General features: G+C 42.0%; 1 protein-coding gene across 1 annotated transcript; it reads left to right on the top strand.

Moving 5' to 3' along the window:
• The first annotated feature begins 711 nt into the window (after window positions 1-711).
• ZNF343 (zinc finger protein 343) lies at window positions 712-19246 on the top strand. The gene is given in 6 exon segments (XM_023512228.1): window positions 712-770; window positions 2500-2586; window positions 8720-8872; window positions 9054-9109; window positions 9813-9939; window positions 17238-19246. Coding segments are annotated over 4 exon segments (1890 nt in total). The 5' UTR covers window positions 712-770; window positions 2500-2586; window positions 8720-8754; the 3' UTR covers window positions 18827-19246.
• Window positions 19247-20330: the final 1084 nt, after the last annotated feature.

Consider the following 20330-nt stretch of genomic DNA (forward strand, 5'->3'; position numbering starts at 1 on the left):
CCCAGTTCTTAACCAGGACCTTACCTAAGTGGCCAGACAGCCAGATTCCAGCCTGAGCGAGGCTTCCATCTCCAAGAACCGGATGAGAGTTTGTCACTAACTTTAAGAAGTTTGTCAAGAGGAAACTGACTACAAGGCACCCAAAGGAATGCACTGGAGTTGAGGGTAAGGGCTCAAGAGAAACTTTGGGAGGTGGCTTTGTCCGTCTATCTCCCTCCCAACATCCAAGTAAAACAGCGATGACCACAGGGGTGCCAGGAAAGCACGAACTCAAACCCAGATCGTCTCCACGTAAGTTGATGTGGACGTTACGGTCCCTGAAGCGAAAGCACTCGGCTAATTGGTGCTCTTCCACAGCAAATTGGCCATTGGAGAATATAAAACCGGAAACGCCTTCTCCGGAATCCGGAAGCGCCTTCGAAGGTGCCGTAGAGACGTCTGGGGAGTGTAGTCTTTCTAAGGAATGGGCCACTGCGACAAAAACTTCGCTTGGGAACCGGTACCTATTTTCAGCCTGGGTATTTTAAGAAAAGAGAAGGGAGGCTGTCACTGCAACAGCCATTGTCCTGTTAAATTAACGCCCCGGCAGCGCCTTCGCGACGGCCCCGGGGAGCGGGGGCCCGCGAGGATTCTGGGAATTGTAGTTCTGGCGGGGCAGCGACCCACGCAACCGCTGCAGCGACCGGCTGTTGAGCGAGGGCTCTCCGGGTCCTTGGCCTCAGGATGCCCCTTCTCGTGCGGCGGGTATGGTCGGGAAAGGCCAGACCCAGGTGAGGATTCAGGGTAGAGTGTGGCTGGCAGGGGAGTGCGGGCGGCCTTGCAGCCCTGGCGAGGCGCCCGCCGGCGGGTTGCGCGTGTTTGGGTTTTAGAGGAGGGTGTGCGGCTCGAGGCGAGCTTTTGGGGCGGGGCAATGGAGAAACGCCGACAGCCTGGGATCTCTGAATTTCTGGGCGCGGCGAGGACCTTACTTCCCTAGCTGCGGCAGGATTGATCTGGAACTCCAGTTTTTTTTAGCGGTGGTGGGATTATTCGGCGCCAGACAATTTCCAGATAGGGAGGGAGGCCCTAGTCTCATAGGGAGAGCGTTTAAATCATAATGGTGCATCCCTGGGGTTTATTCGGGCTGTGGGCATGAGTTCAGCCAGGTCTAAACAAGGCCACAACCTCTGTGTTGGGACGAGGGGTGTGGCCAGGGGGCTTTTATCCTCGGGTGGTCTTTTGGCTAGGGATCGTTTACTTGGGTTCTGCATCACGGAGTGATTGTGGAAACCTAGGGCTGATCTTGAAATCCGAAGTTTTTGTTTTATTTTTTTTCCTTTCTGAGGTGGGCTGGTGTTTGAGCATAGGTGGGAGAGAGGACATCTCAGGCCTTGACATGCCTTGATTTGTTCTGGTGAGTGTGGGGAATAGTTGGTGAGCCCAACGTGGTCAAAATATCCTTAAGGGGGTGGGGGTGGGGAGGGTGTCTGGGTCTGGAGTTCCCGAGGTTTTTAGAGAGGTGAGGGAGATTTTGTTTCCTAGTAATAGCAGACTGTATCCTTCTGGCCTGCATCTGGGCAGTTTTTTGAATGGGGGCTCTGTTTTCTGGGACCTCTTGTTCCAGGGTTTATTGTGTGGCAGGTGCCTTCTCTGCTTTGTGGCAAAGATCCTGGGTTTGGTTGTAATGTGTGTGGCCAGTCTGGCTGATTCCTTCTTTTCTTGGGTGCTCTTCTCTCAAGTGTTAGGGCCAGATCTCTGAATTGGGGCTTTAAGGGGGTTAGGGACTCCCTAAGGGTGGGGACTTCTGAGAGCTGTTGTTCGACTATCTATGTTACTTCTGGCATATGGTGGGCCAGGTGTCGGGATTTCAAGTTTTTAAAAAATATTTAAAGACAAATTTTAAACCTACCCTGTAGAATCATACAGGGACACCCTCCCCCCCCCCCACCATGGACCTATCACCAAATTCAACTTTTGTTAACTCATGGCCAATCTAGATTCAATGCCATGTGTGCATATACTTTGAGAATAGTCAGACCCCACAAGAGCTGTACACTGTTTACATTACCATTGACCCAGATGACTAATTGTGTGGCCCTCCACAGCTAAACTTCAAATCTAGGTACTTGTCAATTTGAACAAGATATATAACTGTGCCTGTTTATCACAAAACCTAACTCATGGAACGTTTGGAAGGTAAAATTTGTACAGTGCTTAGAATTGTCTCTGGTATACAGTAAGAGTTTAGTAAGTGTTAACTATTACTAGTAATATCACAACTGGAGGCCCATAGTATTAAAAAGATAAATATATAGTAGTAGAATGTTAGAGCAGGCTGTATTCTGATGCCCACACCTGGCTCTATCTCCTAGAAGCTGTCTACATTCTTCTCTTCTCTAGCAGACCTGAGGCTTTTTTTTAAAGGAAGGGGATACCCCCTCATTTTAAACTTGGGGATTTCTAGCCTCATATCTAGGGGCCAGGAAACAATCCTGAAGCTCATATTGTCTGTTTCTTCAGGTCTACCTTCTTGAATCCCTGCCTGATGGGAAGGGACTGTCTGTTGAGAAAGAGAGGACATCTGTGCTCCTGACAACCTAATTCCAGGTGGGTCACCTACTTTTCATGTTTGTCCTCTCTGCTCCAAATAGTGGGAGAATTTTCTTTGCTCATCCTGACATCTTGTGCCCTCAATGTCCCGTTTGAGGGTCTAGGTTCTGCTTGTTTCCCCAGGATATCAGGGCCATTTTATGGGTATGGACCTCTGCAGCGAATATTGTCGCAGACCAGTGCTCTCATTCAGATTCCCACCATCCTAGCTCCAACAATGCTTCATCCTGGCTGTTGTATTCCTATGGCTGTGTCAGGTGCCGTGAAATAAAAAAATCATGGTAACCACCATTTATTGGGAAGTTGTCCTGTGCCTGGCACTAGGTTTACAGTCACAATGATATTTTAATCCCTCAACAATTTGAAAGTTAGGAATCAAAATTCCCATTTTATAGGAGAACTGACATACACTTCTCAGCCTGTGTAACATGGCTGAGTATTAGAATTTAACACTTCTTTCGTTACCAACATTCTGAAATTCCTATTTCATCCCAAATCCCTCAAGGTCACATTTTGTTTGCTTTTGCTGTCCTTGATGAATCAGTTAGGAAGCATTTTTGTAATGTTTTAGAGCACTTAATATTTATTACAAGAATCACCCATTTCTCAACATTTTGTTAGAATTGACCGATAAAATTATGAAAATTTGGTGTCTTTGGTGACAGCAGATCTTTGGCTTCCCTTTCATTTTTAAGTTGGTTAATACTTTGTTCATTTTTCTCTTTTTTCTTTTATTTTTTTGGCTTGATTTTAGGCAATTTATATTCTCCCAGGAAATTACCCGTGCTTTCTCTCTCTGTCTCTTCCCCTCCCCTCTCACCTTTTGAGCAGACTGTTTATCCCCTTTGCCTGGAGTGTTGCTTCTTGGATAGATGGGCAGACTTCTAAACAGCAGCATCCTTTTCATTTCTTTAGGTCTTCCCTGATAGCCTTCTATCTTTGATGACTTAGGTTTCTCCTGGACAGTAAGATCCCTAGCTGTTTTCTGATGGTGTGACAAGTGTAGGGACTATGTCCTTTATTTTTGTGTTCTAGGCACAGCCACAGATCCTAGCACAGGTGACCTCAAACTACAGCCCATGGGCCACATGCAGCCCACCTGGGACATTTATCCAGCCCGCTGGGTGTTTTTGCCGCTGCTGCCTGTCCTGCTTAGCAGCCGGCTCGTCCCGGGGCCTGCAGTCCAGCCCTCCAGTGGTCTGAGGGACAGTGAACTGGCCCCTTGTTTAAGAAGTTTGAGGACCCCTGTCCTGGCACCTTGAAGTCCCAATCAGTAGCGGGGACTAGAGCTGGCTAGGAGTGAGTTTGTGGGCTTGGGACCTTGTAGCATATTTCACTCTTCATCAAATATCCTGGCATCCCTCTGTGTGACCTTTTCCTAGGTATACATCCTACCCTGCTGAGCTTAGAAATGACCATGTGACTTGATTTGCCAATGAGCTATGGTCAGAAGTATCTCTTCTGGTGAGATTTCTAAGAGCCTGTGTATAGTTCTCCATCTTTCATCTCCCTCTGTCATATTGGCATTTTACAAATAGAAGCTGCACTTCGGTCCTGGAGTGAAGGTAACTTAGCACAATTGCATTTAACACATGATGTACATAGAGCCTGACTGAGAAATAAATCTTCATTACCTTAAGCCACTGAGATTGGGGGGGAGGGGGTGTTCGTTACTACACAATGACTCGCCCATCCTAACTAATACAGACCCTTTTCTCTACTTCATGCTGAGGATTCTGTCTTCCTCAGGGTGAATTTATTTTTATTTATTTGTTTATTTATTTTTAAACTTTATTCAAATTAATATAAGGGTACAATTTTTAGGTTACATTGTTCTCGTGTCCAGGGTAACCTTCCATTTGTAGAAGAGCCCCTCACCAAGGGGATGTCTTATACACCCTCACAATGTGCACATTAGGTGAGAACTCGCCTCATGCCCTCCCTCCTTGTGCCGAATGTCCTCCCTCTTCCCCCTTCCACTTCCCCCTGCCCCCGAACTGGATTATATCAGTGTTTTATTATTCTTATGAACGTGTAATTGTTTATATATTGATTTCATATTAGTATGGAGTACATTGGCTATTTATTTTTCTATTCTTGTGATACTTTACTAAGAAGAATGTATTTCACCTCTGTCCAGGTAGATGTACAGGTAGATGTAAAGATGTAAAGTCTCCATCCTTTTTTTCTTTTTTTGAGACAGAGCCTCAAGCTGTTGCTCTGGGTAGAGTGCTGTGGCATCACAGCTCACAGCAACCTCCATCTCCTGGGCTTAAGCGATTCTCTTGCCTCAGCCTCCCAGGTAGTTAGGACTATAGGCACCCACCACAACAGCCTGGCTGTTTTTTGGTTGCAGCAGTCATTGTTGTTTGGCAGGCCCAGGCTGGATTCGAACCCACCAGCTCAGGTGTATGTGGCTGGCACCTTAGTCGCTTGAGCCACAGGTGCCGAGCCAGTCTCCATCTTTTTTAATGGCTGAGTAATATTCCATGGTGTACATGTACCACAGTTTGTTGATCCATTCATGGGTTGATGGGCACTTAGGTTGCTTCCACAACTTGGCAATTATGAATTGAACTGCAATAAACATTCTAGTGCAGATGTCTTTGTGGTAAAATGATTTATGTTCTTCTGGGTAGATACCTAGTAATGGGATTGCAGGGTCAAATGGAAGGTCAACTTTTAATTCTTTGAGGATTCTCAAAACTTCTCTCCAAAAAGGCTGTATTAGTTTGCAATCCCACCAGCAGTGTAGAAGTGTTCCCATCTCTCCACATCCATGCCAGCATCTGGTGTTTTGAGACTTTGTGAGGTGAGCTAATCCTGCTGGGGTTAGGTGATATCTTAGAGTGGTTTTGATTTGCATTTCTCTGATGATTAAAGATGATGAACATTTTTTCATGTGTTTGTTGGTCATTTGTCTGTCATCCTCAGAGAAGTTCCTGTTCAGATGTCTTGCTCACTTATAGAGAGGTTTGCACTTCTCTTATTGTTTAACTGAGTGCTCTGTAAATTCTAGTTATCAATTCTTTGTCAGATTCATAACATGCAAAAACCTTCTCTCATTCTGAAGGCTCTCTGTTTGCTTTGTTTGTGGTACTTGTAGCTGTGCAAAAGCTTTTAAGCTTGATCACATCCTAGTTATTTATTTTTGGTGTTGCTGGGGGGGGGGTGGGATCTTCCTCATAAAGTTTTCTCCTAGACCAGTGTCTTCAAGTGTTTTCCCTATACTGTCCTCTGGAATTTTTATTGTTTCATGTCTTAAATTTAAATCTTTTATCCAATGAGAATCAATTTTTGTCAATGGTCAGAGGTGCGGGTCCAGTTTCAGTCTTCTGCATGTGGATAAGCAGTTCTCCCAGCCCCATTTGTTAAATAAGGATTCTTTTCCCCATTGTATGTTTTTGTTATGCTTCTCAAAGATTAAATGACAATATGTGGCTGGGCTCATCTCTAGATTCTCTATCCTATTTCATAGATCTACATGTCTCTTTTTGTGCCAATACCATGCTGTTTTGATCACTAAAGCCTTGTAATATAACCTGAAATCTGCCAAGGTGATGTTTCCAGAGTTGTTTTTATTTCTAAGACTCAGGGTGAATTTTAAACCCTCTGCTTATTTTTGTCCATTCATTGAGTCATTTGTTCAGTGGACATTATTATAAGCAATGGTAAAGAAAAAGGGCTTTGGAATGAGAATCTTGGCTTTTAGGCCTGGTAATCTTAAGGACAAGTAAACCAACCTTTTAGTTCTTCAGTGCCGTCTGTGAGATGGAAAGAACATCAGTATCTGCCTCTTGGCTGTGTTGTGACAAAAATTTTTTTCTTTTTTTTGAGATAGAGTTTCATTCTGATGCCCTGGGTAGAGTGCCATGGTGTTATCATAGCTCACAGCAACTTGAAACTCTTGGTCTCAAGCACTACTCTTGCCTCAGCCTCCCTAGTAGCTGGGACAACAGGTACTCGCCAGTGACACCTGGCTTTTTTTTTTTTTTCCTTCTATTTTTAGTAGAGGCAGGGGTCTTACTCTTGCTCAGGCTGGTCTCAAACTCCTGAGTTCAAACAATCTACCTGCCTTGGCCTCCCATAGTGCCAGGATTACAGGCATAAGCCACTGCACCCAGCCTCAAATCCAATCTTTTTTTTTTTTTTTTTTTGAGTCAGTGTCTCACTTTGTCACCCTCAGTAGACAGCTGTGATGTCATAACTCACAGCAACCTCAAACTCTTGGGCTCAAGCAATTCTCTTGCCTCAGCCTCCCAAGTAGCTAGAGTAGCAAGACTGCAGATACCCACCACAGTGCCTGGCTATTTTTCTGTTGTAGTTGTTGTTGTTTAGCAGGCTTCAGTTCAAACTCGCCAGCCCCAGTGTATGTGGCAGGTGCCCTAACCACTTAGCTATGGGTGCTGAGCCTTCAAACCCAATCTTACTCCTCCTCCATTTGTAAATTGGCTTTAACTCTGGATCATGACCTTTTTTTACAGTAGAACCACAGCCCCTTTGGGGAAATGCTGTTCTTAGGACCAGAGAAATGGTGGAATCATGCCATGCTTAGAAACAGCACATCATTTTCATTCACATTTCATTGTACAAGACAAGTCATGAGGCCAAGGCTAATGTCAGGGTCAGGGAAGTACAATCCAGTTATAGAGAAACAAATAATTGAGAATGATGATAAAATCTACTTGTTATATTTTTAGCAGGGACAGGGCCTTGCTCTTGCTCAGGCTGGTCTTGAACTTCTGAGCTCAAGCTATCTACCCACCTTGGCCTCCCAGAGTGCTAGGATTATGTGAGCCACCATGCCTGGCCCAAAATCTACCTATTATCACTAGGATTGAACTAGCAAAAAAGACTGAGATGCGGTTTTTCTTACATTTTAGTAAAGCTAGTCATAATAAATAGAAAAATTGCAATATCGTATGATTAAGGTGAGATGGCCAGGTTGGACAAAAGAGGGAGTAATCATCTCTGCCTCTGATGTTGGGGGATGAATCTCAAGAACTTCTCAAGGGAAGCCTAAGCCACCTAAGCCTCAGAAGGGTACCAGGCATTGCGAGGCCTGTAGTCATTTGGGCTGAGATCCTGGATGAGGTGTCTGAGGAGCTTCTGAGGGTGGTAGAGATCCTTGGGACTACATGAGTGGAGAATTTTAACATGGGCCTATTAGGAGACACCAGTGTGCACCTCTGATAAGGTCATGTGGTGCATGCATATAGAGATGGAATTTGGGGGGTTATCTTTACAAAATCATTGTGAGACCTAGGGCTCTTGCTAAGGTAAGAAGGACTCAATATAGATCTCCAAAACTCCTGAGAGTATAGGGACATAGAGGGACATAGAGACACAATTAGAACCTTGGCTCAGAGAGTCAGCATCTGAATTCTGCATGCCCTGATTGGTCAGCAGAAGACATTCAGAGGTCTTTCTCCACAGGCATTATGTTACATTCTGTTTCCTCTTTGACTCAGGCTCTAGGTGGCAGAAATTGATCCAAGACATGGAGTTTGAATCTCAGGTGCAGACGTGGAAGAACTTGTTCATTTTGAAAGCTAAGGGAGGCTCGGCGCCTGTGGCTCAAGTGGCTAAGGCGCCAGCCACGTACACCTAAGGTGGCCCGGGCCTGCCAAATAACAATGACAGCTGCAACCAAAAAATAGCCAGGCGTTGTGGTGGGTGCCTGTAGTCCCAGCTACTTGGGAGGCTGAGGCAGGAGACTCACTTGAGCCCAGGAGTTGGAGGTTACTGTGAGCTGTGATGCCACGGCACTCTACCCAGCGGGACAGCTTGAGGCTCTGTCTCAAAAGAAAAAAAAAAAGAAAGCTAAGGGAGAGTGGCAGAAGACAGACTTGAAGGCCTAGAAATGAAGGTAGAATGAATGAAAGTTGAAAACCCCTTTAGACGGAGACTCCATGTTAGTTGAATGCGTGTAAGAGGACAGGGTCCCTGCTGAAGAGGCATAAAGCTTAGGGCCCATAATAAAGGCCCCAACAACGTCCATTTGCTTCTCCATCCTGCAGGTCCTGGTTGCATGGAAATGAGGTGGGCTTTTACAATTAAGGTTGGAAGTTACACTACACACCAGAAATCTACCTTAAGATGAAATAATATCTACTTGGCTCTCTGGCAGAATTTCAAGACATATGCTGGGCTAACTCTGGGGCCATGATGTTGCCTGATTCTTCTGTACTATGAGAGCAAGTCTGGGAGAAGATTTTGCCTTCAGAGAATGAGAAAGATATGGAGACCATGAAGAAATTGTCTCAAAATAATAAGGCAAAAGGTGAGAATTGTTGAGGGTCTGGAGAGGTGAAGAGGGTACCAGGGCTCCAGGTTCATTTGAGAATGCTTCAGAGGTCACAGCTGAGTGTAGTGGCTACTTTCTCCATCCTGAGGCTCAGAAAAGCTACTCTTGGAGGGTCATGGGCATTCTGGTTTCTCATAGCTTCTTTTTCTTTCCCTAGGTTTGCATTCTAATTATATTTACTGGCCCCAAGAGAAGGGAAGGGCCCAAGTGCTGGTGAGTAGGGGTTATTTTTTTTTTCTGAATCAATTCATTTTCCAGAGAATAGACATATATTTTCTTTCTTGGGAAGGGAGAAAGCAGTCAACACTTAGATAAGTGAAGCATTAGGGGCTTTATTTGGAAAAAGATTGTTAAAATACATAGGGAAAGATGGGGGTTTTACAGATCCCATTTAGTCATCTGGACATTTCAAAAATAATAATCCGGACGTTTCAAAAATAACTCATTCCAGACCCTATCATTGACTCCCATTTTTCTGGTAGTCAAAGTTTTCTTCCATTTTCTTCTGTAAATCTTTACCACTCCCTGCTGCCCAGAACAGCCCCAAGTCCATGATGCCGTTTTTCCTTCTCCAGCCTATCTTTTGCTGTTCCACTTCTGAATTCCTTCATTACAAGTGCACAGGGTCACCGTTCTGAACACTTGAGGTTTTCAGATTGATTCTCAAATTATTTCTCCATTTAAGTTGTAAGTGATCAAAGCCCTAGAATGTGTTTTGTGCAACCTCCCCACAGGTTTTAACATAAAGCCAGACACATAGTAGTGCCCAGAAGAACATCATATGGAAAATTGTATATCCTGAAAAGAATTAGATCAACTTCTTGTATATCCAAACTCTCTAGGGCTCCTAGCTATGCTTCTCTTACAGGCAAAATTTTGGTGTCTTGCTGTACATTAACTTACTGTCTGTTTGTAGGCACCAGTTACATTTAGGGATGTAGCTGTGATCTTCACAGAGGCAGAATGGAAGAGATTGAGCATGGAGCAGAAGAACCTCTATAAAGAAGTGATGCTGGAGAATTACAGCAATCTGCTTTCGTTGGGTGAGACTGTGTTCTTTCCTTCATTAATTCAGTAGAGATTCATCAATCACCTACTGTGTACTGGAAAGTGTTCTAGATACTTATAATACATTAGTAAGTGAAATAATAATCCTTTCCTCCATGGAGGAGATAGACACCAAACCAATAGCTTCATATACCGAGAAGTATTGAAATACGGTATGTTAAAGGGCAATAACTGCTACATAGTAAAAAGCAACAATAAAATAAAGCAGGATAAAGGAGTATTGAGGGTGTTAAGATGACTGGCTGAATTTTAAAATTGGGTATTTGAAATCAATGAGGAAGTAATAACATTTGACCAAAGACAGAATGTGATGAAGAAGTTTGAACTCTAGATATGTAGGATAAGAACATTTTAGGTGGAAGAAATCAGTGATGCTAAGACCTTATGGAAGGGATGTGTCCACCCAGTAAAGGAAACTGCAAGACAGCCACTGAAGCTGGGGCATAGTTTGCAAGGCAGAGAGTAGTGATTATAACCATCAAATTTTTGGTGGCTTTGGGTTTCATAAAGCATATACATATATTTTCATTTGTTTAAAACATATAATGAGTCTTTAAATCTGAGTAGATAAATGCTTGGCTTTTGGGTATCATAAAGCATACACATGTATTTTCATTTGCTTAAGAATATATAATGATTCTTTAAATCTGGATTGATAAATGCTATCAACTGCAACATTATGCTGGGTGAGGGGTTGGCCAACTTTTTCTCTAAAGGGCTAAACATAACTATTTTGGGTTTTGCAGGTAGTGCAGTCTTACCTTTGCTGCTGTAATGCAAAAGCAGCTGTAACTAACACATACATGGATGAGTGTTCCAATAAAACTTTATTTATGGACACTAAAATTTGAATTTCATATATCATGAAATATTACTACTCTTGAGTTTTTTCTAACCATTTAAAAATGTAAAAACCACTTTCAGCTTGTAGGTTATATGAAAAAAGGCATCAGATTTAGTCTTTAGGCCACAGTTTTCTGCTCCTTTGCCTAGATCAGTGCTGTCTAATAGAAATATAATATGAGCCACTTAGGTAATTTTAAATTTCCTAGTAAGTAGATAAAAAAAGAGTATAACTAAACAGGTGAAATCAATTTTAATAAGATTATTTTATTTAACCCAATATGTCATAATATAATTTTAACATGTAATTAACATTAAAAATAATTATATATTTTACTCATTTTTTAATACTAAGTCTTTAAAATCTGTGTGTATTTTACACTTTGAGTGCATGTTAGTTCAGACTGTCCAAGTGCTCCATAAGCACATATGGTACCATCCAGTGGATGGTGCCTTTCTAGGTGTTCTTCTAGATAAAGTATGGAAAGAAGAATTCACATTTTTAGAGTCGTAAACCAATTTCAGGCAGGAATTTCTTTAAGATTTCCTTAAAAGGCATGGCTTTTTCCTTGATACGAACTAATTAGGTTTATTTTGTTCCATTTTCATCTTTTTTTATGTGTTTTGAGCTGATTCACCCTGATTTGAACCAGCCTCATCTGACCTGGCTCCATCTAAATCAGTATACAGTCATTTATTTCAATCTGGTTCAATTTATTATTATTTTTTAATGGTTCTATATGTTTTGATTTGGCCTTAGCTAGTTAGCCTAACTAGATTTTATTTTTATTTTTCTGTAGTCATTTTATTCTCCTTCTTTCTCTTAATACATTTAACTAGTTCAGAGGAAAATGTTAAAATGACCTTGTTTGAATTAATCTTGACATTGAAAACGTAAAATCCTAATTGCATTCCTTGAAATAGTTTCCTTTATCTTGCTTGACACTGTAAACTGTAGTTCCCTGGACTCTTAGGTCTCTTTTTTGTGCTTTTCTTTTACGTCTATCTCTTCCTATAGACTGTAGAGGTCCATAGGACCTGCTGTCACATACTCTCTTTCTGTGTCTGTATTCACGTCCTTTAACAATTTATGAACTTTAATAATTTTCCCCAATCATATATTATAATGAACCCGTTTTCTGTCACTGTCTCACCTGTGCTTTATCCCCATATTTCTACTTGTCTGAAAAACAACCACAAGTTTATTCTCAATATTATAAAAAATTGAGAGCATACTATTTTTTCTCTCAGTATCTTTTTCTGTGTTTCTTTGCATATGCATATTATAATGTAAGGACCCTGGTAGAAATAAATGGGTCAGTTCTCCTTGAAATAATCCTTAAAGCCTTCATAGGGGTGATACTGTATATTAGATTATCGTGTGATAACCAACAAAGTCAATACCTCATTGGCTTATAATAGCAGATAGTAATTTCTCACATTTACTTTTGGCGGTAGTTCAGATTTAGCTTAACTCTGTTGGTTGTGGGATCCAAATGAAAGGAACAGCCGCTATCTGGGTCATGGGGTTTTTAAGGAAAAAAAGCAATGATGGAACCACATTTTTTTTTCCTTTTTTTTTTGAGACAGAGTCTCACTTGTTGCCCTTGGTAGAGTGCTGTGGTATCATAACTCATAGCAACCTCAAACTCCTGGGCTTAAGCAATTCTCTTGGTTTAGCCTCTCAAGTAGCTAGGACTACAGGTGCCCACTACAACACCCAGCTATTTTTAGAGATGAGGACTAGCTCTGGCTCAGGCTGGTCTCAAACCTGTGAGCTCAGGCAAATCCACCCCCTTTGGCCTCCCAAGTGCTGGGATTTAGGCATGAGCCACTGTGCCCAGCCAAAGAACCACATTTTTTTTTTAATTGTTTGGGATTCAGTACATTGGTCACACTGATTAAGTTTGTTAAAGTCCCTTTTATAATTGTGTCCCATCCCCAAGAGGTCTGCCATACACTGTGACCCCCCCATCCTCCTCCCACCTCCCCTCTCCGTGCTCCCTTATTCCCCTACCCCCACTTGTATTAGCCTTTATATTAGAATTGAATACATTGGCTTCTTGCTTCTCCATTCTTGTGATGCTTTATGGAACCACACTTTTGCTCTTAAAACTTGTTTGAAAGTGCATTAACTTGCTACTAACCTTGGTCAGCCAAGGCACATCCCAAAGCCAAGTCTGATGTCATTGTGGTGGGAAAGATAATCCTTCTTCAGAGATGGGCTCAGTGGGGAGGGTTAGCCAATATGTAACCAAAATATAATTTACTGCAAGAGGGAAGCTTAAGTTGAACCTTAAAAAGGCAGTAAGGACTTGTAGGGTTAATGCGGGTCAAGGAGGAGCAGGAATTACCCACTTGCTTCATCCTTTATTTCTCTCTTCTTTGCTTTATTTTAAAGTTAATCCTAAATATCATGATATTTTATCCTTAAAAAATCACATGTCTCTAAAAATTAAAGATAATTTCTTACATAACCACAATACCATTATCACATTCAACAAAGTTTGTGGTGGCATCTAATACCAAATGTATGCCAAAATTTATTTTATTTTTAAAATATATATATTTGTAAATTAAATCAGCTAGATTTAATTATTAGATAAAGTCCCTTTATCTAACTAGGGACTTTATCACTGAGGTAATTCTTAAAGTTAACATATCTGTATACAAAATTAGTAATAAGCTCTTTTGTGAAATTCATGTAGAAAAATAATCATGGAAAAGTAGCCAGGAATACACTGAAAAATAAAACTTATAAAAGGGTGCTCTGCGTATTAGATACTAAAACATACTATGAAACCTTAGAATTAAAACACTGTGGTGCTAGCACATGAATAGTGAAATGGACCAGAAGAATCAAAGAGAAGGTTAAGAATAGACTCAAGTACTTAGGAACTTTGGTGTGTGATAAAGGTGGCATCTCAAATCTCTGGAGTAAAGATGGACATTTTCATAAATGGTATTGGGCAACTGGATATCCATTTAGAGAAACTTTGGAACATACCATACACTATACACAGAAAAATGCCAAATGACTAGAGACCTAAATGTAAAAAAATTAATCATGGACATACTAGAATAAAATATGAGTAAATCTTCTGTAAGATTCCTATACCCAGGTGAGCATAGGAAAAGGTTTTCTAAATTTGGTTAAAAGTCCAGGTGCATAAAAGAGAAGATTGTTAAATTTCACATTAGAAGCCAAGTCACAAGAGAAACTTCTGGGACATATTTATCATGTGCAATATATCACATATAAAAGGTTATTTTCTGTAATGAAGAGTGAATATTAAAATCTGAGGAAAAGAAACCAAATAGAAAGTGGGCAATATCCCTGAAGAGACAATTCACAAAGTATGAATTGCCCCTAAGTGTGTCAAAAGATGTTCAACCTCATTTCTAAAGAGATACGAGCAAATTAAAACTGCACACCATTGTCACCTATCATACTGGCAACATTTCAAAAGGTTGACAAAACACTGTTGGCAAAGTTGAGGGATATAGTACAAGTGCAGATGGTAATACAGAAATGGTACAGCCATATGGAGAGGAGTTCGGCAATACCCCACAAAACCATAAATGCGTATGCTTTGACCTGGCAGTACTACTTATAGGAATTTACTCTGATGATTTACTGCCAACAACAATGTGAAAATACATTTGTACAAGGTTATTCATTATTTGTATATAAAATATTATAAATATCCTAATTGTCCCTATGTAGTAAATTGGTTGAAGAAATTATGGTACAACCTTCTAGGGGGTTTCTTCAAAGGTATTAAAAAGAATAAGGACGATCTCTCTGAAATGATATGGAGTGGGTTATAGGATATATTAAGTGAAAAAAGCCAGGTGCAAAGAATATTTTAAGAAGTGTGAAATTGGCCCCATGCCTGTAGCATAGTGGTTATGGCGCCAGCCGTATACACTGAGGGTGGTGGGTTTGAACCCAGCCTGGGCCAGCTAAACCACAATGACAACTATAACAAAAAAAAGCCAGGTGTTGTGGTGGGCGCCTGTAGTCCCAGCTACTTGGGAGGCTGAGGCAAGTGAATTGCTGAAGCCCAAGAGTCAACAGCACTCTACTGAGACTCTAGTGAGACTCTATCTAAAAAAAAAAAAAAAAAAGTGAGAAATTAGGAGAAGCAGAAATATATATGTTTGTTTGCTTTTCTGCACAAAGTAACACAGGATAAATAAACCAGAAATAAATGAAATTGGATTCCTGGGAGGTTTTGTGTGGAATCAGGCTAGAAGGATATGGAAAAGAGGCATTTCCAAAGGTCTGAGGAGAACTTTCTGAATAGTTTTTTACTTTTGGAACATAGTAGTGTTTTACACACTCAACAAAGAGAGGGGACAATGAGAAACAAAACTACCTGAGTTTCAAAAGAATAACATGACCACAGACAACGGGGAAAATAACTCAGTTATCCTTTGAACAGTGAGGTTGACCATATATCCTAGTGCAGCAGGGATTGGCAAACTGTGATCTACAGGCTGAATCTGTCTCACTGCCAATTTTTTTAAATAAAGGATTTTGAAACATGGTCATGTTCATTCATTTATGTATTTATGGCTGCCTTAGTGCTACAGTGGCAGAGTTAAGTAATTGCAGCAGAGACCATGTGACCTAGAAAGCTTAAAATATTTACTACTTGATTCTTTACAGAAGAAATTGGCCAACTCCTCTACTGACAAAGAAAAACTGCACACATATCTTAAACTGTATTTTGTATACTTGTTTTTTGTAAGGAGTTGCTCAACTATTCTGAAACTACATTCCTTGCATTTTAAGGTTAAGCAAATGAATAAATATGATTTGGGAAGCCAGTTCTCTCAACTACAGAGTTCTTTAGAAATAAATGCTGATTTAATATGTGGCAATGGGGCATGATATAAAGTGGTCTCTATAAGTCTAAATTATTTAGTGAAATAACGACATTTTACTAGTAAGACATAGGGTTTAGAATTATGAGTATACAGGAAGTTCCTTTAAAAGGGGTTAACTGTAATGAGCTGTTGTCCCCATTTTAACACAGAATTAACACAAATGGGATTTCTTCAACTGAAATAGTTCTCAGGGATGTAGGGTATAATAGACTATAGTCAAAGGGAAGACAGCAAAAAGTCACACTCAAAAAAATCAAGACTGAAAGTTTAGGTCACAAAACTCTAAAATTATCACAAAGTCTTATGAGACATGACTGGCCAGAAATAAAACAAGTCATGAATTATGGTTACTTTGAGAACCAAAGTAAACAAACTAAACTCAGGGAGTGCCCAGTGAGAGCAACCAAAGGCTGGCAACTTCTGAGAAACTCACCTGTGGCAGGCTGTCAGACGGGCAGCTGTGTGCACACAGGGCTCAGTTAACTGTGTAGCCCCGCGGCTCCAGCACTTGTGAGGGCCTTGTCAGAGTTGCCAAAGGGAAAACCAAAACCAACATCACAACAGGTCAGAAGACCAAAAGGCACAAGGCATTTACTCACCAGTGATACAACAGTGATTTTACTGTATCTTTTGGTGAAGGGGAGAACTTAGGGTTTTAACTGTTAGGTAGGGGTTTCATGGTAGTTATGCTAATTTCATGATAGTCTGGCTAGGATAGGATGAGTCTTTGGGTATAGTTCAATATAAAGACTCCACCTTTCATTGGTCAGGCAGGCGTCCTCAGGTCCAGTTGGGGTCTGGGTCCAAGTACAGGGTCATTTATCTGCATCATTTGAATAGGTCCAGTTGTGATGAGATGCAGTATCTGGTTTTTATCTCATAGGCAGGTACTTCTGTAAATGAAATGTTCCTTTTTTATACTAATTTTGAAAAACTGAAAGAAGGGAAGGTTCGGATCAGCTTGGTGCTGGAATCCTAAAATTGTGGACCATGTCTTTCCTGTTCACTGCTGAATCCAGTGAGAATCTAGCACTTAGAAATTTTCTAAGAAATTCACAGGTGGGCAGCTTGAAATTCAGCTTCACTTCATATATAATCTCTTCAACCAGTATTTCTCATATTATCTCCTACATTTTTATGTCTATCAGTCCCTTTTTTTATATTGAGAAAAGCCATGAAGGGGATTTCCACATGGGTCATTGAGACCATTACCTCCATGTAGAACACAAGTTGTGGACAGTATATGGATGTGAGTGTGTGTGGCTTAGATGATTTTAGTAGAAGTAAAGCCTAACTATAATTAAATCTGTTTACAGAGCAGACTCAAAAGATTCCTAGTCTGACATAGAAGGTGTTTTCGGTGTGGATTTTCTGGATTGCAGTAGAAATTGTAATATGTAAAGTGGACTATAAAGGAATTATGGGTCAGAAGCAAATTGTGTTGTACATATATTATCAATTACAAATGTGGCAGTGAGACGCCTTGGGTCCTAATATAAGGCAGGTATTCTAACCGAAAACTTTCTTTCTTCAGCAGAACCAAACCCAGAAATCTATCCTTGTTCCTCCTGTCTTCTGGCCTTCTCCTGTCAGCAGTTCCTCAGCCAACATGTGTTTCGGATCTTCCTGGGCTTATGTGCAGATCATCATCCAGGGAATTCCAGACCAGGGCATCAGGAACAGCAGGAGCAGCAGTATTCTGATCAAAGCTGCTGCAGTAAAAAGACAGATCAAGAGGAAGAAGCTGGCTCTAAACTTTTGTCTGCAAAGACAGAGGAGAGAGAGACCTCAAGGGCATCCTGTAGCCCACTCCAAGGACAGTCAGCAAGTCCTAGAGAAGGCAATGTGGTGGTGGAAGCAGAGCGCATCTCAGCCCAAAGAGTAAACCTAGTGCAATCAGACAGAGGATCAAAGGAATTAGACACCTTAAGATTTGGAGCAGTCAACTGTAGAGAGTTTGAATCAGACTGTAACTTGGAATCAAACTTTATTACAAACCCAAGGGTACTCTTCCGGGAGAAGCCCTATGTTTGCAGTGATTGTGGGCCAGGCTTTAAAGACAGGTCAATCCTTATCAGACACCATTGGACACAGTCAGTGGAGAAGCCTTATGTGTGCGGTGAGTGTGGCCGAGGCTTTAGCCAGATGTCTGTCCTTATTAACTGCCAAAGGACACACACGGGTGAGAAGCCATATGAGTGCAGTGAGTGTGGGCGAGGCTTTAGCCAAAAGTCCAACCTCACCAGACACCGGCGAACACATTCAGAAGAAAAGCCTTATTTGTGCAGAGAATGTGGGCAAAGCTTTAGAAATAAGTCCATCCTCAGTAGACATCAGTGGACTCACTCAGGGGAGAAGCCCTATATGTGCAGTGAGTGTGAGCGAGGCTTTAGCCAGAAGTCATCCTTCATCAGACACCAGAGAACACACTCAGGTGAGAAACCCTACATTTGCCTGGAATGTGGACGAGGCTTTAGTGATAAGTCAACCCTCAGAAAACATCAGAGGACGCACTCAGGGGACAAGCCTTATGTTTGCAGGGAGTGCAGGCGAGGCTTTAGCCAAAAGTCAAACCTGATTAGACACCAGAGGACACATTCAAATGAAAAGCCTTACATTTGTAGGGAATGTGGGAGGGGCTTTTGTGACAAGTCAAACCTCATTGTGCATGAGAGGATGCACTCAGGAGAGAAGCCTTACACGTGCAGTGAGTGTGGCCGAGGCTTTAGCCGAAAGTCCCTCCTCCTCGTCCACCAGAGGACGCACTCAGGGGAGAAGCATTATGTTTGCAGGGAGTGTGGGCGAGGCTATAGCCAAAAGTCAAACCTGATTAGACACCAGAGGACACATGCTAATGAAAAGCCTTATGTTTGTGGGGAATGTGGGAGGGGCTTTTGTGACAAGTCAGCCCTCATTGTGCATGAGAGGACACACTCAGGAGAGAAGCCTTACATTCGCCGAGGCCTTACAAGTGCCAAGTCTGACCGTGGCCGAGGCTCTAGCCAGAAGTCACTCCTTGTCTCCCAGAGGACACACTCAGGGGAGAAGTGGTACGTTTGCAGGGAGTGTGGGCGAGGCTTTGGCTACAAGTCCAATCTCATCAGACATCAGAGGACACACTGAAGGGAGAAGCCTTGTATATGCAGGGTATATGCAGGGGTCGTGGGCAGACTTGAGCAGTCAGACTTTATGCTACACCAGAGAGAGACACAGGGAGTAGTTCCCACGTGTGCCCGGTGTGAGTGAAGTTTCAGAGATGTGTCACCCGCATCAAGCACTGAGGGACATGTACAGGGGAGGAGCCTGTGGCCATAAGTCACCCTCCAGCATGCACGAAAGGACACACTTGGGACAAATTTGTATGTGCAGGGACTGTGGGTGAGGCTTCAGCAATGAGTCAACATTTATTGAAAGTCTAGTGGCAGATGCTGGGAAAAGTGTCAACATTTTCAGGGAGTGTGTGAGCCTCCATGAAAGAACAGTCAGGCACAAGATGGTGCACTTAGGAAGAGTCTTTATTTGCAGAGAGTATGGGCATGACAGGTGTCTGCTACAACGCCTGGCTATTTTTTTTTTTTTGGTTGTAGTTGTCGTTTGGCGGGCCCTGGCTGGGTTCCAACCTGCCAGCTCCGGTGTATGTGGCTGGCACTTGGGCAAGACTTTTGTGGACATACATTGCAGGGAGTATCCGGTTGTGGGGATGCTATGGAGCTGTACCCTGTAGCAGCCTGTATAGCCTATGGCTAGGAGGAGAGAGAGCTATAGGAAATACCTGTAATGAACATCTTGCTGAAAAGGGCATGGAGAGAGATTTAGTTCTAACAAGCATGAGAGCTTGCAAGATGAGAGCATTGGTGGTGTTGAGAGGCACGAGCTCAGCCTTATATTAGGCTGGAGGAGAAGGCAGTCAAAAAGCATGTGCATTCTATCATGGACATGCTTACTCTGACTCTGTCTCCTCTCCTGCCTACAGAATGCCAGCACAGCATCTCTCTGCTGAAGATTACCAAGCTCTGCTAAAGACTAAGATCTATCCATGCTAAGAAGACTGCTTTACTCTCTCTAAGATTCTCTCTCTCTCCAGCTAAAGTAGCTAGCCCTCAAGCACCTAAGAGAAGCTGTTCCTGAGCAAGGTAGCTTAGTGGTCCGCATCTGGAACCTACCTAAGCCGGGCCCAAGACCTGGCCAGTCCCGGGTTCTGACAAGTGATGTCAGAAGCCGGATAGTGAATGCTACTGACAGATGCTTCTGTGAGCAGGATTCAGTGAACATGGACTGAGAGGGAAATAAGCTTTAGTAAATAAGAAAAAGAGAAGAGAAATAGAAATATTTAGAGGGAAAAGAAATAGAAAGATAGCCAACAACAGGTCTTTTTCATTTTGTTTTTCTCTTCTTTCCTATGTTTTCTCTTTCCAAATTTTAACTACTTCTGTGGGGGGAAAAAGCCAGTAAAAGCCTTTAGCCTCTTCTGTGAAGTGGCTAGAGAAAAAAGCAGAAAAAAGCCTTTAGACAGGAGGGAAAGAGAAAAGATAGAAGTAGGAGATAAGAACCTTTAGCAAACAAGTCTTTAGCCTTAGGGGTGAGAAAAGCCTTCATAAAACAGCTAAGAGAAAAGTTTGGGAATAAG

Source organism: Otolemur garnettii, unplaced genomic scaffold (assembly GCF_000181295.1).
Source record: "Otolemur garnettii isolate 467f Iridium unplaced genomic scaffold, OtoGar3 scaffold00025, whole genome shotgun sequence".
Taxonomy (NCBI): Eukaryota; Metazoa; Chordata; class Mammalia; order Primates; family Galagidae; genus Otolemur; species Otolemur garnettii.